At 36.9% G+C, this 24,235-nt stretch overlaps 1 protein-coding gene and 1 long non-coding RNA gene across 51 annotated transcripts; one reads left to right on the top strand and one right to left on the bottom strand.

Moving 5' to 3' along the window:
- Positions 1 to 2,159: 2,159 nt before the first annotated feature.
- LOC139197106 (uncharacterized) lies at positions 2,160 to 4,960 on the top strand. Its single transcript, XR_011582211.1, has 4 exons — positions 2,160 to 2,669; positions 2,763 to 2,925; positions 3,852 to 4,355; positions 4,578 to 4,960. It is a non-coding gene; the product is annotated as an uncharacterized lncRNA (long non-coding RNA).
- Positions 4,961 to 10,610: 5,650 nt separating this feature from the next.
- Positions 10,611 to 23,877, bottom strand: LOC139197104 (uncharacterized). Of its 50 annotated transcripts, none has more exons than XR_011582208.1 (15): positions 23,527 to 23,877; positions 23,302 to 23,392; positions 23,131 to 23,183; positions 22,583 to 22,669; positions 16,447 to 16,492; positions 15,562 to 15,639; positions 15,100 to 15,152; positions 14,684 to 14,851; positions 13,840 to 13,916; positions 13,655 to 13,760; positions 13,383 to 13,433; positions 13,275 to 13,311; positions 12,984 to 13,136; positions 11,877 to 11,941; positions 10,611 to 10,784 (listed from the first exon to the last, which is right to left on the bottom strand). XR_011582208.1 is itself a non-coding variant. In XM_070823769.1 (15 exons), the coding sequence occupies exons 3-8, from the start codon at positions 23,169 to 23,171 to the stop codon at positions 14,842 to 14,844; spliced, it is 357 nt and encodes a 118-aa protein (XP_070679870.1). In that variant the 5' UTR covers positions 23,172 to 23,183; positions 23,302 to 23,392; positions 23,527 to 23,877; the 3' UTR covers positions 10,611 to 10,784; positions 11,877 to 11,941; positions 12,984 to 13,136; positions 13,275 to 13,311; positions 13,383 to 13,433; positions 13,655 to 13,760; positions 13,840 to 13,916; positions 14,684 to 14,841. The 50 variants fall into 50 exon arrangements, 20 of the variants coding, with proteins under 20 accessions (XP_070679870.1, XP_070679864.1, XP_070679860.1 ...); XR_011582206.1 differs by lacking the exon at positions 15,562 to 15,639 and adding an exon at positions 22,936 to 22,996 and having other exon boundaries at positions 15,073 to 15,152; XR_011582202.1 differs by lacking the exon at positions 13,840 to 13,916 and adding an exon at positions 22,936 to 22,996 and having other exon boundaries at positions 12,984 to 13,131; positions 13,275 to 13,307.
- Between the last annotated feature and the right edge of the window lie 358 nt (positions 23,878 to 24,235).

Here is a 24,235-nt window from a genome sequence, read left to right on the forward strand (position 1 = left end):
GCTTCAAGTGAAATTGATACATTACCTTGTGCATCTCTACCAGTTAAAGATACCACCCCTGGATGGAGTAAGAGTACTTCCAGAGAAGATGTGACATCTACCTATGAGACAGATAAGGCAAGTGAAGACGATACCACACTTCGGTAATTAGAAGTTTCGTGATTACGAGATCATTCTTCCACAATATTTCCTAATGTCATTTGTACTAAACCATTCACTTGTACTCACTAAAGAAGAGCTTGAACCTATGTACTTGTGTAAACTCTTCACAATTAATGAGAACTCCTGTACTCCATGGACGTAGCCAATCTGGGTGAACCACATACATCTTGTGTTTGCTTTCCTGTCTCTATCTATTTACATACTTATCCACACTAATGACCGAAGCAATCTAGCGAAGATCACAAACTTAATACTTTCTGTTGTACCGAAGTCCTCACTGATTTTGTGCATCAACAATCCTTAAGTTCTTACCTTTTTGCGTTGGTAATGGATGAGTTAACAGGACATATTCAAGATGATATTCCTTGGTGTATGTTTTTCGCAAACGATATAGTGTTGATAGATGAAACTCAAGAAGGGGTAAACGCGAAGCTTAACCTTTGGAGAGAAGTGTTGGAATCTAAAGGTCTTCGCCTAAGCCGATCAAAGACAGAATATATGGAGTGCAAGTTCAGTGCAAACGGAGGCCAAAATGAGTTAGGGGTGAGGATCGGAGATCAAGAAATACCAAAGAGCGATCGTTTTCGCTACCTAGGATCTATCTTGCAAAAGAACGGAGAATTAGATGGAGATCTCAACCATAGAATACAAGCTGGATGGATGAAGTGGAAGAGTGCATCCAGCGTGTTGTGTGACCGTCGTAGGCCAATGAAGCTCAAGGGAAAATTTTATAGGACGGCAATTAGGCCGGCGATGCTGTATGACACAGAATGTTGGGCGATGAAGCATCAACGCGTACACAAAATGGGTGTAGCGGAGATGAGGATGCTTCGTTGGATGTGTGGGCACACGAGAAATGATAAAATTAGGAATGAGGATATCCGAGGTAAAGTAGGAGTAGCCGAAATTGAAGGAAAGATGAGAGAAAATCGGTTATGGTGGTTTAGACATGTGCAAAGAAGGCCTATTGACGCTTCGGTTCGAAGATGTGACTACGTGACAGAGGTTCAGGGCCGAAGGGGTAGAGGAAGACCTAGGAAAACTTTGAAAAAGACCCTAAGAAAAGACTTAGATTACTTGGATCTAACGGAGGACATGATACAAAACCTAGCGCAATGGCGTTCTAGGATTCATAGAGCCGACCCTACTTAGTGGGAAAAGACTTTGTTGTTGTTGTTGTTGTTGTTCTTTCTGTCTGTTTCCATCTGACAGAACAACATTAAACTCAAGTTTTGTTATCCTCAACAACTTTTCAGCATGGATTCCTATCATCTAAACTCTTACCTCAACAAGTGTACAGCTCTATATGCTTTTTAATTCTTCATATCCAAATGGTATATATACATGCTTATTAAGAATCAAATGATACAACTTTACATTTGCAATTATATATTGTTTCTAATAGCTTATATAATTTTTTCTTTGTTTTCATGTAACATCGTATTGTAACATGATCTAATGATATTCAATATAATTGGACAAACTGTTCTAGACCAGTTAATGCCAATTTAAACACTCCTAATAAGTTACAGCTACATTTATTATCTCGAATTTCAACATCAAATGTATATTTTTTTACTTCAAACATTTCGTTAATTATTAATAATCGTTTTGACGTATTATATACTTACTCATAAAAGCAGTTATCCTCTTATGCATAATTCTCCACCACAAATTTATATCGATATTAAAACACTTCTAACCTTAATTTATAGTTACTGCAGTATAATCTATGTGCACATCATTTTCTTCTTCAGTTTCTGCTGTTTTTTGTTCTCTGAGTTATACATGTTACCGGTGTTCACAACTAAAATCTATTACACAGACTTGACTACAGGTATGGCGCAAATTACATCACTTTCTGCCAACACTCTGCTTCTTTTTCTTATTATATTTTTCTGTGTTTAAATAGCATGAACATGCTAAAAACCTGTTAATTACAAACTATCCATTACAAGTTTGCACTGGCCGTTTTCTTCTTTTATGTCCAGTAGTTTTAAGACCCGCAGCAACGCGCGGGCACTATTGCTAGTCATATATGCTAAAACTCAGTTCCCCCGGCACTGTTCACCAACAGTGAAAGGGCGAAACTGCCCTCGGATTCTTGTTTGCTTGCGGTGCTCTCTGCTATTTTGTGCAGTGAAAAGTCTGTTTTAGCCCTCATGGCCACGCGTCTGTCATCGTTCAGTTTATGCGTCGAATAGGTTTTCGTTGGTTTACCATTTGCTTTGCCTTTTCTGTGTCGGCAATCTCTGCTTCTCTCCATCTTGGTCTCGCCTTCCTTTCGTCTGTAATCCTGTGTTTTTCGTTTTGCAAAATATTCATCGCAAAGATCGTTGTGTTCCTTTTTTTTGGGGAGTTTGTTTGGGTTCTCTGTTTTGAGACAAGTTCTGCATCTTTGTAAATCGTTTCTCCCCAATTGTCATCGGCTTTCCGACCAATTTTTGGTGCGGTCTGGGTGCGATCTTTGTTCAGATCATCGTAAAAAAAAAAATTATTTAACTCAGGTAAGTTCTGCAACCCTTATATGAGAGTTATTTCGAATTTGCATTGATTTGAACGAAACCTTAACAATTTGATTTTATGCTGAGTTGTGGCAGTTTGTTGAGGCTTTGTCGGCTAAGAGTGGATTTTGCGTTTGGTTTACTCCGCTGATAAATCTGAGATTTAACAGGAGTTCGAAGGCTACTGTTGGTTTGGTTATGTATTCCCTGCCTTCATTCCTTCCTAATTGTATATGGATTTCCTATTTAAATGAAGCAGGTAACTAATCGATTAATGCATGTTTTAATTCCATTATTCCTAATGTTTTAACAGCTTTGTTTATTGTTGAGTTTTGTTGGTGAATCGACTTTTCTTTTATTGATAGCAGTGGTGTTTTGTACGTGAGGACATATGCTTATTCTCTGTGGTGTTCTAATTTGTTTAGTTAGAAATAGAAGTTTCTATTTTTTTAAACATTTATCCTGAAATTGAATCCTTGCAACATGTGATGTATGAAATGAATTGGTAAATTATTGTGTATGGAATAATATCAACACTGAATTGGAGTTATGTAATTTGCGATAATTTACCAATTCAGTGGTGCGTAGGGAAAATCAATCTGAGCTGTTGTGGAATTCCCTGACATTTTAGGATGAAATATTGAAGGGAGTGTGTTTTGGCAGTCATTATGTCTTGCCCGTACAGTGTCCTGTACGGTGGGTTATTATTCGTGATAAGAGGTTGCTTCTCTCAGTTCATAATATATATATATATATATATATATATATGTGTGTGTGTGTGTGTGTGCGTGCAATTTTATAGAAAAACTATATATATAATTCATCATAAGGAAGGTTGTAGTGTGCTGACATGGTGCTGGTAAAACCAGAAAGTATGATATCCATGAGGTGTACAAAGAAAGAAAAGTGTGTATGGAGTCGATCATAATATTTGAGGGCCAACTACTTGTATATGGAAACAACCGTAACTATTACAGCTTTGCATTGTCACAAATGTGATCCTGAATATATCAGACAGCTTAAAAGTTATCTGTTCACCCACATTGGCTCCTCTCCATCCGAAGATCTCCAAACTTTATTAGATCCTTATACTTCCTTAGTGGCAGCAATTTGTTGCGCCGTTGATATGGTAATAAATGATATGTGGAATGTGCCTAATTTTGTAGTTTTCCTCTCCCCCATCAGGTGTCAATAGTTCTGCATGATCATTCATCAAAGGCAGCAAGTCTAACTGCTCAAGTGTGGTGAGAAACTGCAAGCCTTCAGGTAACGTCTTCAGCCCACAAGCAACAGTGCAAGTGGAGGATATTCATAGAATCTGAGCATTCTAGTTGGTGAAGACAGAATTCTCAAAGAGATGAAGACAGAATTCTCAAAGAGATGGAGACAGAATTCTAGTTGGAGTATTCAGGTAACGCCTCCATTTGGTGAAGACAGAATTCTCGAAGAGGATTGGGGACCTGGGGACCTGCAATTTAGTTCCTGTGTAAGGGCGGTCATCATATACTTGCAGCAAGCCCTGGTTGATCAATTCATTTATATTTTCTTCTGCTAGTTCCTCCATAATCTGCCCTGCTTTCTCTTGAACCAGTCCTTCAGCCACTAGTAACCGAATAAGTTTCCCTTTGGAAATCCAGTGGTTCTCGGGGAAGATGGAACAATATATCAAGCAGTGGTAAAGAGAATCAGGTAAATCTCTACAACATATTTTTTATGGCATACATGAAGAAGAAGCTGATGTCTCAGCTTCTTCATTGTCTTGGGAGTCTTTATTTTCTTCCATCTCAAATTCAATGGTATTTGAACTAGCCATAGAGATCTACCAACTGTGTTTTGCATTTGCATACAGAAGAGAAATATAGCAATATTTATGGGTTAGAGATTATGTCATACGGTATATATGCTTTGCAGTTTGATCCTTGTTTGCATTTCCTTCAAGCCTGTCGTAGTGTTGTGGTCTTGTAGACCATTTCTTAGAAAGCTTCAGGATGTGACTTCGTGGTGGAAATAGAGGCTTATAGTTTGTGATGGTTGAGCTTTGTATCGAAGCAGCCTGCAGCGGAAGAGATGATGAAGAAGCTGATGTCTCAACTTCTTAGTTCTCTTCGAAGTTTTTGTTTTCTTGTCTCTCCTTCGATGGTATTTGAACTTAGCCATATGGTGTGTTGATAGCTTATGCAGCTTGATGCGACTCTGAGATGGTAGCAGATGCAAATTTGTTATGGTTAAGCTTTGTAAAATCACATTTAATATAAAATTTCAATACAATAAAAATAAAACATGATTTTAATTGATATGGGATGAGGATGGAGATGAATGATAATGATAGTATGTACTACCAAAATTACTCTTTATTTTATGTTATTTTTTTTATTGATTTCTTTTGTTACTTTGTGCTTGGTTCAAATGAAAACTTAATTATGGCGCTAGGGCGACAATCATTTTTTTATTGATTTCTTTTGTTACTTTGTGCTTGGTTCTTTTTTTAAATCATTAAAAAATTGATTCTAGCCATCAACTGCCTCATTATTTGCAAAATATAGTCTAAGAATATGGTTTTCCAAACCTTTCCCCTCCCCCATAAATTGTGTTACAAATTTAAACACCATTTTCTCCGCATTTAGACCGTTTCAAACAAGCATTGACGCCTCTCGTTCATAATTAACGAGAATCTAATGTGAAAAAAAAAAAATAAAGTTCAGGTGCCTATATCAAAATGCATATTTAATTTGGAATGTGCCCCTTGAAATTGATACAGAGAAATGCTAACGAGATTTTTTCAAAAGTGAGATTAGTCATAGACTCTATGTTACCTTATGTTTTTTACACAATGTTTTAAAATGTTGACTCAAAAAATTAAAGTTAAATTATACCGTGACATGGAGTCCACGAAGGGTACAACTTTTGAGAAAGTCCTTACATTTCTCATTCTTAGATATTTTTCTTTATGACTTATCCTTTCATAGGGTATGTCCGGCATACCAAGCTTGGAAACCATTAAAGCACCCATTTACGGGGAGCAGATGGGCTAAACCTCATAATGGAGTAACAATAATGCAGTTTAATTTTTTTTTTGGCAAGAATCGAATATAAAATTTCTCACTTACAAGTGAAAATGAATACCACTACACTGTAGTACCAAGTGACAAAAATTTCATACTCCTGGCTCTTCTTAAACATGTTTAGGGTTGGGGGAGGTGTGGGGGTCTTTATATAAGGATCTTTACTGGTAAACCCTTTAGCCACGAGTACAATTTTGGTCATAAATAATACTGAACAGACGACAGTTGCTCATGAAGTTGCCATTTCGATTTGTCAGAATATAGATTATCCCTAAATATCGTCTGTGTTGGGTAGTGATAAACACTACGTAATTAAGATCTTGAAGCGCTTGTTCGCGAAAACTTCAATTTTAGCCGCAAATGCCAAGTTTAAACATATGAAGGGATATGGGTATGTGAAATTCAAGCTCTTCGTATTAATTACTAAAACTAGTCTATAATAGAGTGCGTGTTAAGAAAAATGCTAATGATTCTCTATGAATTATCTGGCACTTCACAATTTGACATTAATTATTGTGCTAATATTATAAGAGAACTATTATTAGCATTCTAATAATCTCATTTTACATTCCTCGCAAATGTATTTTCTTTCTAAAATCGGTATAACAAGGCTAAAAAATAGTAGAAGTAAGGAATAATGAAAAGAAGGAAAGAAATGGGAGAACGGAGATCGATCCCAGTCGAAACTAGGGTCGGCGCCACCGATTTTGCTCAAATTTGGAGGCCTCACACGAAGATGTGAGAAATACTCTCATAAATAGAGAAAGACTCTCACTCGAGAGAGAACCCGAAGCTTCCAACTTTTGATGTGATGTTTGTGTATAATTTCCAAACAAAACTTTAGGCAACCTTTCTTCTGCCAATCCATAATTAATTTTCTAAATTCATTATTTATCGTTGCATTTTTCACAAGGAATCCAACGATCTCGTATCAATATTAGTTCCAACACGTATTTGAGCATACATCGCAATCCATAATATATTGAAACAATTGCATTAACAGAGAAAACATGTAAGAGCTGGAATAATTAAACTAATCAGGGAGGAATTATGAAAATGATCATAGGAGCCAGAACCCCTTATCCACGATTCTGAATTAAACTAGTCAAGGAATTAAGAAAATGATCATAAGAGTTGGAACCCATTATCAACGATCACATTCCAAATTAAACTAATCAAGGAAATATGAAAATGATTATAGGAGCCAGAACTCATTATCCATGATTCCGGATTAAACTAATGAGGGAATTATAAAAATGATCATAGGAGCCAAAACCCATTATCACAATTCTGAATTAAACTAATCAGGTAATTATAAAAAGAGAAATTTTATTTGAACCCATATAACATCTTTCTACGCTCAACTTAAATTTTAAATATGAGGTGTCCTTTTTAACCTATTACATAATTACTATAAAGTACAAGATGTAATTAACAATAAAACTAAATTTTATTAACAAACCCACACCCAATACTTTCACAAATCCTTCTTCTACGAAACTTGAAAAGAGACAAAGAAATTAGATCTGTGACTGAAAGCCTCACATAAAAATCACAAGTCCATGAAGGCATATACCACTTCCCAATCCATCCTATAGAAAACTGAGGCAATCACGCCAACGTCAAGGCAAAGAAGACAGAAGATGGAGATTATGTACTAGTTAAAATTGGTCAGGCACAAAACCAGATAGCATGATATTTATGTAAATATTCATATAACTAAATTCAAATGGCAAAGAGCATAGGCACCTATAGAAAAATTATGGGTTATTGCTAAAAAGTGGTAACAAGTCAAAGGAAAAATACGTAAACTTTTGGATAGCGATTTTGGACACTCATTTTAAGTGTTTTGCACTCAAAGGAAGGAGTGCAAGAGATTCAATCGAGCGTGAAAATCACTGGCCAAGTTTTTTTCGAACAATGTAACAAAGATTTAAAGCCGAATGTCAATAGAAAAGCTGTAATCACCAAAAAGGATACAATGAAGAGAGTAAAATTGTTGATGGAATTGGCAACAATATGACCGCAAAGGGTGCTAAGGCGGACATCAATTACCATACCTAAACATGTATATATAAACCTGTCAAACAAAATAACAACTAACGATTTTCTAACAAATGCAAAATATAACAAGATTAAAGAAAAACTGCGAGTAGCTAAGTCACGAAATCAAACTCAGTAAAAACTAAAATTAAGGAATGCATAAATCAGAATCTAAATCATATTGATTTGGTTATTCTGCAAGAGAAAAAGTTATCACAATTTCAACAAGTTAGTAATATAGGTGTAAAGATAAATTTACATATTGAATTGGGTTTGTGTGGGTAGTTTATATAGTAAATTTGGGTTTAAAAAGATATTAATAGCTTAATTAAAAAGTTATGTGGAAAGAGACTATATGGATTCAAATAAAATTTTCTTGATGAAAATGATCATAAGAGCTGGAACCCATTATCCACGATTCCACGGTGAAAGACTTGTCAACCTTTTGAAAGTCCAATTAGAAACTCTAATCCAAACACCTGCAAATAAGTTAGTGACTCGAGAAAACTTAAAACAAAAATACGTAGAGTGTGAACCAAGGTTCATAGGCAGATCAAAGTCAAATCAAAGTCAAATCAAAGTCTATAAATCTTGCTTACCCTTTGCACTATCATTCATCTCCACCTTCACCCATAAAAAATAAATTAAGGAAGGAATTTGTTCCGGCACCGCCGCTGGGGGCTTGAAATTTGGGAGCCGAAGTGATCGCAAAATGGAGCCCTACATATGAGCAACCGTTATAAAAAGTTTCTAATTTCTTTGTTTTTTTCTCACTTTATTCTCGCAGATAATTAACTTAGAAAAGACTTTATTCGTAAATAATTAACCAAGAAAAAATTATGCAAATGACATATTGGTAAAAAAAGGACTCTGGTATTGAGGAGTCTTACGCGACTTGTGACGAGTTACTTGTCACACTACACATGAGTGATTGTACTAAATTGAGGTGTATGGTATATAGAAATTCTAATTTGTAATCAAGTTTTAATTTCAATGACGTTAAAGTTTAATAAAAAATTGTCATGTGTTTAAAATTACACTATTTTCAATAAACAAATGAAGAATCTCTTGTATGGTAGAGAATAAATGAAAAGAGTGGATGACGCAGAATAAAGCGATGTAAGGGTTATCAATGTAATCCATTGCACAACAAAATCTAGAAATCCATCAGAAAATTGAAAGAAATCCCAAAGGGTTTTTGTTTGATTAACTCTTGAATGATTGTCATTGATACATCCAGATGACTTAAATAAAGATTACAAATGTTTGGAACAACTCAAATTACTTCTAATAATTACAACAACATTAGTTAAACATTAATCGGACTACAAATAAAGAGTCCGATTTTTATTTCGAAACTTTAAACGCTATTTTGGAGGCTGAAATTACCCCGGACGGCCAAAATCCATCATACATCAAAACCTAAGCACTGTGTTGGACTTGTGGCACCATTTTCTTTCTGGAAATTTATCACGGGCCCAAATCGAATCTCAAATATTCAAATTTCCTCTTTGGTTCATTCTGCCATTTATTCTACATCAACGAACGACTCAAGAGTCCTCCCTTGGATAGTCCAAGTAGAAACATAAGCATATATTGACCCAAAAAAACAGAAAGAAACAGAAGCATATAATTATTGTCCAAACCCCTACAAGTTAAGGTCTATAAATCTTGCTTTCCCTTTGCACTATCATTCATCTCCAAGTTGTGGTGAAAGGATTTTCGAGGTTATTGTTTCTGCTTCCGAAGATGAATGGTTCTTCAGCAAAGCTGGCGGCAATTACAGCAATAGTGTTGCTTCTGATGGGGGATTTCCAAGCAACTTGTGGACTACTTCCTCATGGTATAACTAATAATTATCTTCCTTTTATGAGATCTCCAAACATTAGCATTAGTATTAGCTACTTATATCGACTTAGTTTTTACCAATTTTATTATTTGGTAACTAATTTATTGCTTCTTTTGATTTTCTCATATAATTGAACAAGGTTGCTTTGAATGTCAAAGTGATATTTTGAGCTCCAAAGTGGTGCCCGTCCGCCGCAGCCTAAGAACACCATTCAATAGCCCGCCACCTCCACCTGCTCGCAATCAGCAATCGCATTGGTGGCAGACCCCACCCCTCTAGAAACTCCAAATCAACCGCAATTGCATATCCACCGACCCTTCCCCAACCCCCCTCCCCCCCCCCCCCCCCAAAAAAAAAAAACTCCAGAAACTCCAAATAAGGCTTGACCTACCCCCACACCCCCTCCCCCCAAAACGCCCCTGCAGCAGACCCCTGAGGAACATCCGGGGGACCGCATCGTTCCTATTTTCTTGTATTTTTATTTGTTTTCTTAAGAGTCAAGTTTATATTCCCCGCTCTTTTATTGTATTCTTCACTTTATTATTTCTTCTTATATTATGAGCTAAACTTTATGTCCCCTTAACAAGTGCAACTTCTTTTTCTAATTCTATATAATTTCTCTTATGCAGTCAAGGTTTCTTTAAAAAAAATGGAACAAACCAACCAACCAACCATGAAACTAAGAAACAGAAAATTAAGCCATAATATTCAAGCAAGATGACAGATAGATATAATTGAATTCTATTAACATTCATCAATGCAATTGAATAATAATAAAAAAAAAATTGAATTCAAAGAACATCAAATTTCAACCAAAGAGAAAAAAGGACACATCCAATTTATTAAGCAAAAGATTTCAATCGATAGGTGATGAGTCGATATTATTCTATATTTTTACCCTAATCTTAGTTATAACTAGAAAATAGGCCCGCACGTTGCTGCGAAAACCAGCTGTTTCAGGCGTAATCAGATGAATAAAACACATTTAAGTTGAATAAGAATGTCCCCATGATTAGTCTTCTCATTTATTTTTCACAAACCAATCACATATTTAAAATCCAAGTACGAAAGCTTTGCAAAGATAAATAAACATGCAATCAGGGCACATAATCGTATACCTAAAAATAGCAAGGAACCAGCTTCTTCCTCCCACAACCAGAGTTCCTGAAATTTCCAAAGAAAGTAAATCCGTTAGCAATTCAGAGAAATTGGAGGACCAAATCATATTAAATTTGAGTTAAATGTGCATAGGTACACCAATTAAATGAGATACTAAACACATTTCGAATCTATGAAATAGAAGAACAATCATGTTAAGACTCCCAAGATGGTGTCTTGAGCACAATATTATAGGTTAATAAAGGTAAATCCCAATCCAAATCTCCAACTTTTTAACCCAAAATAAAAACAAAAAGCATGGAACATATATTTCAGATTTATTATTAGATTTTCTAAATCCTCAATTTGAATGTGTTGTAAAGATAATACCATCAACTAAGGGTGGCAATCTGACCATTGTCGTGCATGTCATGTCGACTCTATGCAACTGAATATATAAAATTTAAGCAGCCCCAGACAGTCTCCTAAGCATCTACAAACCGTTAACATTATTTCTCCAATCTTATTTCCCAATTTTATCAAATGCTGCATAAACGATCACAATTTACTCCCTTCCAATTTCCACCTAACTCCGAACAAACAATATTGATAAATCTTTATCATCACCCTTAACAAAACAGATTATAGCGAAAAGAAAAAAAAAATTCCTATGCAAACAAATTCTTCTGGATGTCCAACTCTACCCATCTATGGGAAGGCAAGCAATCGGACGTACATTCAGACCAAGCAAAATAAATTTTACAATTTATCAAAACAGCAACTGATTCTCCCGAATAGAACACACACACATACCAACATATTATTCACCATATTCTATGCTTTCATTTTCATTCTCTCTTTAGTTATCTAAACTTATAATTATCAAAACAGCAATAGAATCATAGAGAAACCTTCAATCATTTATCAAAACTGAATTAATTAAACTTCTGCTCAGCAGTCCGTTAATTTTAATTGCAACTCATTCTAAAAATTAAAAAAATTTGCATTTGAATGATCAAATGCACTTACACATTACATTCCTTTTATTGGTTCTTGACACAATACATTTTAGGATTGATGTTACAATAATATCACTGCAAACTTGCACACAAATGTTTGACTGAATTCAGAACCACTTAATTCAATATAAAAAATTACCTCACATGCTTGCTCCCCTTCTGCTCTCGCATCGTCGGCTCCGCTTCTAAACGGTTAATGAAGTCCTAAAAACAGAACAACAAAAAACATTTACCAATCCAACATTTCAACATATGGTTTTGGCAGGTATAACATTTCAACATAAGCATGATATAGAAAGACAGAAATCCACATGTCAGTTTGCTTTTTCAGAACCAACAGAAAGGGCAACTCAAGAGAATGTAACAAATTTTAAACAGTAAATCAGTCTCCCAATAAAGGAGAACATAAGCATGACATACAACGATCGAAGGGCAAATTTAATTTGGTTTCCTCAAAAGCAACGCAAAGGAGGATAAATCAGATCAAATTGAACAAAGTGAAAACCGGATAGACAAAGATTAGAAATTTGCTTGCATCTCTATCATATTCCGCATTTCCTTTACAAAATAAACAATCATGAATACATAGCACATGAAAATCAGCAAACCAAAAAAACCCTATTTTTTATCATGTCGAACAATCACGAATGTAGAAAATTATACAAAACAGTCCCTAATTTTGACTACGGACTTAATATACACAACGGACTAAAACAACACAAAATTTAATCAATTCCATCCAAATTCAATATTATGCATCAAAGAAAACAATCTATCTATTCCTAAACCAAAATGATCACACAGAAGACAGAAATTTTCCAAATTCCGAAACAGCAATTCAATCTCTCAATTCCTAAACAAATTCTCATAATAACAATCCCAACTTTATTATTGACAATATACCTTCATCGTGCACTGAAAGATGCCAAATTCTATTACCAACTAAGGAGAACAAACCTTTTCTAATGTTTAGGCATGGGTGGCATGTCCGAGCATCTGTGCAATCCACACACACACACACACACACACACACATATTACCACTTATATACATATATATTTTATCACTGATTCAATATAGCAAGGCTAGTCAGAAGGTAAAGCTAAAAGCAATGAAGATCAAAGAATATTGAGATGCACTCTGAAAGTAAGAGTGATAGTAAAATCCATGCTAAAATAAACAGCAGATAATCACATGAATTTAAGCAACAAAAAAAAAAAAGGAACCAAAAGAAACAGAAAAGTACCTGAAGACATTCAAGCCATCGAATATAGTTTTACTGAGAAATTGAAAGGATTTCCGGGTTCGGGATTGTGAAGCTTAGCAAGCAGGCATGGCTTTCAGAAGGATGGGTTGGAAAACTGATTGATTTGGACACCCGGAACTGAGCTGAGCTGAGCTGAAATGGAGGTGGGGTGGTCAGTTGTGGGGGTGTGTGTGTGAGTGTGTGTGTGTTCAGTGGAACTGCTTTTGTGCTTTTTGGCTGGTGGATATAGTGGACGAAACAGAGAAATCTAGGGAGGAAACAGTGCATTACCTGTTGAATCAAATGCCAAAAGCTATTGAGAGGCTTCCTAGATCATAAATTTTGTCAAAGATGTTTTCAGAATGTATACCATGTGGAATAATGGTAATTAAAATTTACCTTAACACTGCCTTTAAGAAAATTGGCATCTTGGAGAGTTTTTGGTTCAACCTGAATAGAAAACCAACAAAAATTACCATCATCAAACATGAAATTGAATCATTACAAAATGAATTTAGTAGTAAGATCATCGAACATGATGCTTTCTAGACCAAATACTTTGACAAAGTACTTGATGGTCAATCATTTTTTAAATTCCGTTTAAAAGCAAAAGTATAAAAGTGACCTTACTCTTACTTATCTAAACTAAGTCTTTGTAGTGATGTTAATACCTGTTCCAATTATTCTTGCTGATTGAAGAAACAGCCTGAAGCACATCTTTATTGTTAGAACACAAACCACCAGGTATGAAATAGTGTATTCAGTTTTCTCATTTGCCTGAATAAGATAATATAGAACTAAGGTTAGGAAGCATAACACAGGAGAAGAAAACTGTAAAATCAAACAGTGGATTTACTTTTCTTATTTCCCCTCCACTACAGCCGCACCATCAACACTAGTAAAATCTGGGTTTGATGAACTTACTGGGTCCATCTGGCAGGACAAAAAAATTTGAATTTACCATTGTGGCATGGATGAATGCAAAAGCATTCCAAAATTTTTTCCCAACTTTTAAATTAATTAATAAGTTTGTGAATTTGACTTGAATGGCTTCAGCTGGAGCTAAGTAAGCTTACAGTGGGTGAATAAAAGGGTTAAAGACACTTTGCCAAAAATATAAAAAGGGTTAAAGACATTGCAATTCAGCTTCATACCAAACAATAGACAAAGCACGATAGCATGTTGCAAACTAATTGTTCAATCAAATTGAAAGGAAAAGTTGCAGGACAAAGATATTCACCTATCAAAGCAGCAAATCCCACAAACCCACATTCACAAATACATATTTCACTGCAAGAAAGAGACTGCACTACTCTCGTCTTAAACACAAACCTCTTCATCAACTATCACAAATAAGCCATTGTAAAGACTATTTCCACATCACAGTAAAAATAAAGTACATGAAGCAAAGCTCATATTTTTAGCAGAGGGATTTTAACAATTCTGCAAGTGATTGATTGGCCAGGTAGGGAGGGTAATTCTCTTAGCCCCACTGCATCCCGGGTTCAAAGTTCTAACCAACCCCTGTCCCCTTGGTGTAGTATTCAGGATAAATACCACGTTTTAATAACTAAAAACATCAATTCTGATCATCCCTACCAGTTTAAGCACGCTAAACAACAAATTTAATATGTTCTTGTCTTAGGCCACCCAACCCCTTAATACAAAACCCAAGATTAAGCTCCTAACGGAAACATTACCTGTTTTAGATTTTCCCATAGCTGGCTGTACAACAACACACATCACGACAATTCCTCAACCAATCCAACCAAAGGTAATTTACACTGACCCACTGTCATGTTGTTCTCCAAAATCTTGCCAAAACTCATCAGTTCCGCTTCATTCGGCATCATCGGCGTCAGTCTTGCCTACAAAACAATCAAAACCCCAGAATAAAAAACAAATTCTTTCAGAAAAATCAAAGAAATTCAATCAGGTCATCAATCAATTAAGTACCTAATTCCCCTGGATGTCTTGAATAAATATAACACTCCAACATAAATTAACTACCCAATATTAATTTTTCCTGTTTCTTTCTTATTCTTGGGAAAGAAACAAACCCAAAAACAAATAATTGAAGAAAACATACAGAAAATATTGGGGAGGAGTAACATACAATCTGCTGAGTTCTTCTTCGCTTTGCAGATAAGAGATGGTGGCCGAACTAAACTGCGAAAAAGAGAGATTCAGAGTAAGAATTTGAGGTGAAAACAAATGGACACAGGGAAATGAACTTAACCTGCGACAACATAATGGATTTAATCTATGACAGTGCAGTGCACTTAATCTGTGGCAGATTCACACACAAACAAAAATGCATTTAGACTTAATTTAAAAAAAAAAATGCACTACATAAACACCACCATTGAGCTACTCAACACTACAATTTTCTTTTCCTTTTCCCCCATTTTTCTCAGCCACCAACCAAAGGGTAAGCTTCAAAATGTCAATTTTCATTTCCTTTCCTACACCTGCCCTAAGCATCCCTAAAATGACATATATAAACTCAAGCTTTGATAGTTAAATGTTAAGGATCAGCAATGATCATATTGACCCTTTTTAAATAAGTTTATCAAACCTCAGCTATAAACTGGGACATCATGTACTTAAACAGCTCCGGTTCTGTAAATCGGACTTCTTGAAGAATGTAGTGGATCTACAATAACATTACATGAATGCATTAAAACCTTTATCTATTATCTGCCAAACCACTCATTGAGCACCAAAATAAATGGTGATATTAATATAGAAGATAAGGATAAAAAAAAATAGTGAGTAATGACACCCCAATTACATGTCCAGACACCTCCCCCTGTGCGAAAGCAAGTTAAAGTGAAACTATAATATACGTTTCTTTGTGAAAAGAACTTGTATAAACATAGGCATCTTCAATTAATTTAAATAAGCAAGAGATGGGTGAACTGGGCTGGTAGGATCAGCAGCTTAGTTTTCATTTACATTCAATTCAGCTGACATCAAGACCCATTGTACAATTAACTGGATGACCTTAAACGTTTCTGATCACAAAAGTTGTGATCGCAAAAAATACTGTGTTTGTATAAGAAACAGAAGCAGCAATCGACATGCAGATCTTCAAAAGAATACTAAAAAATAAAGGAATAACAAACAACATTTGAGTTTCCATGTCCCATTTGACCAAAAATCTAAGGACGTGCTTAATGTAAAAGAGATTTTTCGGACCAACTTACAAAATACTTGGATGAACTAATAAATCCCAGTTTTGGGAGTAAAAGATATGAATTCACATATAACAATTGTAACATATATTGCATGTACCAGAAATCATTTTAATTAATTTCCAGAGAGGGTTTAGGGTATGTAGAAATGGAAACAGTTGTTAACAAATACTGTAGCTTCAAAAGAATACCAAAAAAAATAAAAATAAAATAAAGGAATAACAAACAGCATTCGAGATACATCACAAATGAAACTGGCCTCTCACCGTGAGACTTCTTTTTCTCTCAACCGACTCTTCTCTTTTGGCCTCACTGAAAATACCAAAAAAAAAAAAAAAGAGATTTTAGAAATATTTTGAATCCAACACACTAAACTCTGATAACGATATACCTTAGTATACCTACTACAACATACTATGACCAACTTCATTTGTCATTCCTTTCAAACCCAAAATAATAAAATTCAGGAAGACTTACCTTTCACTTTGTTAATGCACAAAATCCCGTGGATCTTGCGGGTAACGTCACACATAGATCATATAAATATAAAATAATGTAGTACGCCTAGTGAAATGTGTATGTGACTATAATTTAATGAAATTTAATAATGTAACATAGAATGCATGTGGTGTGGTTGCCATAGATTAATCTCCTTAGTGGGTTTTCCCAAACTGACCGTGAGACAGTGGGTAATCAAATGAAGGCTAGTCCAAAGTTTTATTCTAATATTTAAATAATGAATAAAATATTCACAAAATGATTAAAGTTATATCATTTTAAAAGGAAGTGGCGACAATATCAAAGGGTAATAATACTAAAGTTATGATAGGAATGATTATGGTTTGAGATATGCTGTGTTTCTGGTCAACATAATATTAAAATAATAAAGAATGAGCTGGAAATGATGATAACAGTGCTCTTATCTCATTTCTGAGTTTTTCCGTGGGTTTGACAGTGGGATAGTGGGTTGTATTCGTCCCCTTCATGATGAAAGTTTCATCATAACATTTAAATAATAAAGGTAGTTTAAATAATGAATGTAGTGGTCATGAATGATTAAAGATAAATAATAAAATATTAAATAAACAAAACAAATCATTTGAGAAAAAATAAAGTTCTTATCTTCTTCCATGTTCTCCTGTGGGTTGGGCATGATCAACAGTTGTAGTATGCATGACCTGCTCGCGGCAAGTTTGCCAGCGCCGACACTAATTTTTTGACGAGTTATCTAGCGACAACGTCGCTTGGGTTGAGTAGTGATAACAGTTTTGAGTCCCCCAGAAGTAAACTGCATGGTTCCAGCAGAGCCGCCTCGCAACGAGCACCTCCTCCAGCCGAGCAATTGCCTCGTCAAGAGCATTGCCTCTAGTCGAGCAGCCTCGCAACGTGTGCTACCTCTAGCCAAGTATTGCTTGACGTTAAGCACCGTCTCATGTCGAGTACTAGTTCTGGACGACATCTAGTCACTTTGGCCCGCACATGGATTGGATTTGAAGTCTCCAGCCAAAAGACTCTTGACTGAAGACTTAGGTGACTCCTATTGTACCATATATTGGGCCTCGATACATGGGCTTCATTACTGAGCCCATAATTTATGTAAGAGAAGGAAACCCTTATTCTATAAAAGGGATCCTCCTCACCTTCACTGAAGGGGACTCAAGAAGAGACAGAGGGGAAAGGAGAGAGCAAACACTACCTCTGTCGCCTCCATGTATATCCAACATTCATTTACACAGTGAAACAGAATCAACGTCAGTGTGGACGTAGCCTCAACTTGAGGTGAACCACGATATATCTTTGTGTTCTTGTACATTTGTGTGATTCACGGCCGGTTTTATTGTGGTCGAAGATCGACCCGATTTTGTGCATCAACAGTTGGCGCCGTTTGTGGGAATCGATACGAAATGCTATGTAGGAAACCCTTATTCTATAAAAGGGATCCTCTTCACCTTTACTGAGGGGGGACTCAAGAAGAGAGAAAGAGAAAACAAGAGAGCAGACACTGCCTCTAGTGCCTCCATGTATATTCAACATTCATTTACATAGTGAAACAGAATCGACACTAGTGTAGACGTAGCCTCAACTTGAGGTGAACCACGATTTATCTTTGTGTTCTTGTGCGTTTGTGTGATTCACGGTCAGATTTACGTTGGTCCAAGATCCACCGAATTTTGTGCATCAACATTTGGCGCTGTCTGTGGGAATCGATACGAAAAGCTATGTCGATTCTCTTTACTTTTTTCATTAAACCTCACAACCTCCACCGTGAATCTGTTGTGCATCAACAGTTGGCGCCGTTTGTGGGAATCGATACGAAATGCTATGTAGGAAACCCTTATTCTATAAAAGGGATCCTCTTCACCTTTACTGAGGGGGGACTCAAGAAGAGAGAAAGAGAAAACAAGAGAGCAGACACTGCCTCTAGTGCCTCCATGTATATTCAACATTCATTTACATAGTGAAACAGAATCGACACCAGTGTAGACGTAGCCTCAACTTGAGGTGAACCACGATTTATCTTTGTGTTCTTGTGCGTTTGTGTGATTCACAGTCAGATTTACGTTGGTCCAAGATCCACCGGATTTTGTGCATCAACATTTGGCGCTGTCTGTGGGAATCGATACGAAAAGCTATGTCGATTCTCTCTACTTTTTTCATTAAACCTCACAACCTCCACCGTGAATCTGTAGAAACCTAAGAACCAAACACCTGTACAGTCACTGCAAAACCCATGTCTTCCGCTCCAGCTCCCGATCACGGCAGCAGCAATGGAAACACAATCACAGCCTCTCTCTCTTTGTCCGCAGTTGTTGAAGCTCGAAGACGCAACAATGGCGACGAGGTTGATACGGAGGGCCATAGCTTCTGCGGCGGCGTCGGGATCAACGACGACGGTATCGTTTCGTTACGCCTGTGTCCGGGCTATGGCGTTGGAGGCCCAGGCCCAGCAGGTGGACCTCAAGTCCCGAGACAAAATGGACATCAAAACATTCTCAATCTATCGGTGGAACCCGGACAACCCGAAAAAGCTGAAGCTCAAGGAGTACGAGATCAACCTCAAGGAGTGCGGGCCCATAGTGCTTGACGCCCTCACCAAGATCAAGAACGAGATGGACCCCACCCTCACCTTTCGAAGATCTTGCCGGGAAGGGATCTGCGGTTCCTGCGCCATGAACATCGACGGCTGCAACGGCCTGGCCTGCCTGACGAAGACACAGTTCATGGATTTTTTTATCTGCTGGAGCCATGCAGTTTACTTCTGGGGGACTCAAAACTGTCATCACTTCTCAACCCAAGCGATGCCGACGCTGGATAACTCGTCTAAAAATCAGTGTCAACGCTGGCCGCGAGCAGGTCATGCATCCTACAACTGTCGGTCATGCTCAACCCACGGGAGAACATGGAAGAAGATAAGAACTTTATCTTTTCTCAAATGATTTGTTTAATATTATCACTGTTTATTTAATATTTTATTATTTATCTTTAATCATTCCTGACCAATACATTCATTATTTAAGCTACCTTTATTATTTAAATGTTATGATGAAACTTTCATCATGAAGGGGACGAGTACAACCCACTATCCCACTGACAAACCTACGAAAAAACTCACAAATGAGATAAAAGCATTGTTATCATCTTTTCCAGCTCATTGTTTATTATTTTAATATTATGTTGACCAGAAACACATCACATCTCAAACCATAATCATTCCTATCATAACTTTAGTATTATTACCCTTTGATATTGTCGGCCACCTCCTTTTAAAATGCTATAACCTTAATCATTTTTTAGAATATTTTATTCATTATTTAAATATTAGAATAAAACTTTGAGCTAGCCTTTATTTGATTACCCACTGTCTCACTGTCGGTTTGGAAAAACCCACTAAGGAGATAAATTCATGGCAACCACACCACACGCATTCTATGTTACATTATTAAATTTCATTAAATTATATTGTCATACACATTTCACGAGGCATACTACATTATTGTATGTTTATATGATCTATGTGTGATGTTACCCGCAATATGCACACTTTAATGATTGATTGCTTGTATACGATACTCATACAATTTATTGATTAAACAAGGACCAAAATTATGGTGGTCAACACTATGGATCAGCCTATAGATCACTGAGCCACATGCTAATGGTGACAAAGATTTAGTCTGAATGGTGATTTCTTGTCTGACCAGACACTCACTTGCTCAGACACTTGCTTATTTGGACACCTATGTGCCTGAACACCCGTGAGCTTGGATACCCATTCGTTTGGGCACCTACGAAATTGAACACCCTTGAGCTCGAACCTCGACTCACGGACCCAACTTATGAACCCAACTCAAAGACCCTACAGACGGCCGCGACTCGATGACCCTACGTATGGCCGCGACTTAAAGACCCGACTTGTGGACCCGATCCGTGGATCCGACACATAGACCCATATACAAACCCACAAAGCGGATCCGAGTCATATCGAGAATTAACTCATAATGAGCTCACACTGACGTCGAGTACATACTCGCGACAAAGAACGCCACAAACCGAGCCGCCTTGCAACGAGCACTGCCTCCAGCCGAGCAACCGCCTCGTCGAGAGCGTTGCCTCTAGCCGAGCAGCCTCGCAACGTGTGCTACCTCTAGCTGAATATTACTTGACGTTAAGCACCGTCTCATGTCGAGTATTAGTTCTGGACGACATTTAGTCACTTCGGCCCGTACATGGATTGGATTTGAAGTCTCCAGCCAAGGCATAGACCCATATACAAACCCAACAAGCGGATCCGAGTCATGTCGAGAATTAACTCATAATGAGCTCACGCTGACGTCGAGTACATACTCGCGATGAAGAACGCCACAAGCCGAGCCGTCTCGCAACGAGCACCGCCTCCAGCCGAGCAACCGCCTCGTTGAGAGCATTGCCTCTAGCCGAGCAACCTCGCAACATGTGCTACCTCTAACTAAGTATTGCTTGACGTTAAGCACCGTCTCATGTCGAGTACTAGTTCTGGACATCTAGTCACTTCGGCCCGCACATGGATTGGATTTGAAGTCTCCAGCCAAAAGACTCTCTTGACTGAAGACTTGAAGGACTCCTGTTGTACCATATATTGGGCCTCGATACATTGGCTTCATTACTGAGCCCATGATTTATGTAAGAAGAGGAAACTCTTATTCTATAAAAGGGATCCTCATCACCTTCACTGAGGGGGGTCTCAAGAAGAGAGAGAGGGAAACCAAGAGATCAGACACTGCCTCTAGAGCCTCCATGTATATTCAACATTCATTTACAGAGTGAAACGGAATCAACACCAGTGTGGACGTAGCCTCAACCTGAGGTGAACCACGATATATCTTTGTGTTCTCGTGCGCTTGTGTGATTCACGGTCGGATTTACGCTAGTCCAAGATCCATCGGATTTTGTGCATCAACACACTTCGTCAATGGTGGCCAAACAAAAATCCTAAACTTTGATCTATTCACACTTCCCTGTCTCTCAATTGGGCACTGAAAGCTCAACACAGGAATTGTAGGACCCCAAATGTACTCTATGCGAAAGCTGGATCAAACAGACAGAATACAATACGGATAACTCAGTAAGAAAACACAATATTACAATTTTTTACATCTAATGCAAGATAACTCAGTAGGAAAACACACCATTTTGGCTAAACCGAAGTTGAGCAGACAATACAAATAAGGAAATTATGGATTTTAAAACAACAAATAAATTTTGTTCAAAATTGACTTCTGTCAATTTCGTCCCACCAATCAGGACTCTTCAAGTAGGTAGTACATTTCAAGCAGATCCTATGTCTGCCATTAACTAAAAACACTCCCAAATCACACCAGCCAGCCATACAAAGCCACTAACCACATCAAACATTAGACACGATTCCAGTAACCAAATTCAAATAACAGAGTTCGGATAACGAAATGCAAAGAACAAGATACATATAGTAAAATTCAAGAACATGATTCAAAGGATTTGAACTATATTGTAACTTTTAATAATGCATCAAGAATTTATGAATGTGTTTGCTCACGTAAACATACATCCATTATCAAGATCAAATACAACTAACATATGTGAATTTACCAAAAAGATGTAACTGAATATTCTGAGAACGGATTAACTCCTAATTCTCCTATGGGTAAGGCTCAGGATACAAATATCTACTCCAAATATACAGGATTGAACAATCAAAGTTCCCACTTAGAAAAAACAAATAGCACCCTAAAGAAAAAGTACAACCCACGCACAATGGCCTTGGAAGTGCATGTAAAATCTTAGTTTAATGATAATTTCTCAATCTACATATCTAGAAACTATCATAAACTTGACCTTTCTCATTGCTTTAAACTAAGATGAATCAGGGAACAAAAAAAACCTCACCTCAAGAGCTTTCTCTTCCTCATAAATAAATTTTGATAGCTTCCTCATCAAGTCTTTTCGGTCGACTCCCACTAGAGCATTGCTTATCTGTTAATATATATGATATAATACATCAATCAAATACATGCTTTCGCAAAGATTATGTTGTGTTTGTGCAAATCTAAGTTTTCAAATAAGTTAATGCTGCTAAATATATCCCAGCATAAAGAAAATTTGGCCTGGCCAACTTTATACAACCTTATAGGGAATGCTCATTATTAGTAACCGACAAATACAACAGTTTGGCCAAACAATTATTGGTTTGAGCCATATACCATGTGACCTCAGACATTGCTGCTCCTATACAATTTTACCTTTGAATTAGAGATCCGTCTGTTGTACACTTGTCTAATATTGAATTTGCATAAAATTAGCCTTTCAACGTATATGCAAAAACAAAACACAAACGAAAAGGAGTAAAATAACAGTCATTTCACTTCGCAAATCGTAAGTTGTTCTTGGAGTTTCTGACAAAACAAACTATAAAACAAAAGAATACAAGGTGATACCAGACTTTCCAGATTTCAGCTTCTCTTTTCCACGACTTCATCCAAAACTGTACCTAATACATGCGGGTAAGAAGAAGATAAGGAATACATCCATGCGGCTAGCTGCCAAATTGATGTTTTCTGGTGGCTTAAGAGAAATCAAAACACAAGGACAGGACTATATTGCCTTACCTACTATGAGGATCTTCAAGTTCCTTCTTCAGCTCTTCAGGGAGATACCATGACCACTGCTATATCAAACTATCCTCCTACATTATATGAACTGCAGTTTCAATGAACATAAAAATCCTCTTTAGAATATTATTGGAATTTCAAACATGCAGCGTCTTATGTATGAATCAATTTATATAAGGAAGACAATAAAATTCATAATTTACAGAAAGGGGAGAAGATTACCAGAAAATTGAAGTATTTTCCCGAGAAGTATTTTCAAGAGAGAGAGAGAGAGAGAGAGGGAGAGAGAAATTGACGGATCTCGAAGTTGTCCTGGATCTTGCGGGGGTCGAGGGCTCAGCCCTAGGGGTCGGCGTCGGGGTTGGTGAGCATATCGGGGCGCTGATACATGTTGGAGAGGATGAGGGTGGGGCTGATGCTGGCCTTGGTGTGGAGGCCGGAGTACCCTTTGTCACTCTGCAAACTGCCCTCAACCCACTCTGATTGAGCCCGACGGAACCCTTTCTACGAAGGTCGACACATGCACCGGAGAAGCGATGGCAATTTCGTAAATAAATCGTAATTGACTGAAACAGAAAAGGCAGTGGCAAACCGGCAATTTTATAAATAACTCAAAATCCATCTCAAAACACTGTTCATTTGAACAGCTCCAATTTCGATCCTTACTTTAGACTAAAGTAATTTATTTGTTATTTTGTGAGAATTTTGATACTTTACTTTATATTTTAATTGGAGAACATGTGAATTTATTTTGAGCAAAAAATGATGAAATGAAATTTTTTTGGAGTAGATTCATGTGTCTTTCAAGATGATTGTGTCAAAGTTTCATAATTTATTTCTCAGCCGTTTGACCGTAGCGAATCAAAGAAGGTTGATCATGCAGTGCTGGCAGCTTTACATTTTGTTCTTGTTTGGGCCATAAGTAATTCAA

Source organism: Malus domestica, chromosome 06 (assembly GCF_042453785.1).
Source record: "Malus domestica chromosome 06, GDT2T_hap1".
NCBI lineage: Eukaryota > Viridiplantae > Streptophyta > Magnoliopsida > Rosales > Rosaceae > Malus > Malus domestica.

Bases quoted from the DNA above. Each gene is read 5' to 3' on its own strand.
- LOC139197104 (XM_070823758.1), bottom strand. From the start codon at position 23,171: ATGAAGTCGTGGAAAAGAGAAGCTGAAATCTGGAAAGTCTG. The intron at 15,148-22,582 runs GTGAGGTTTTTT...TTCGCAGTTTAG, and splicing joins AGGAAGAGAAAGCTCTTGAG to TTCGGCCACCATCTCTTATC. The intron at 14,852-15,072 runs GTATGTTTTCTT...ATTGTTTTGTAG, and splicing joins ACTCCTCCCCAATATTTTCT to GCAAGACTGACGCCGATGAT.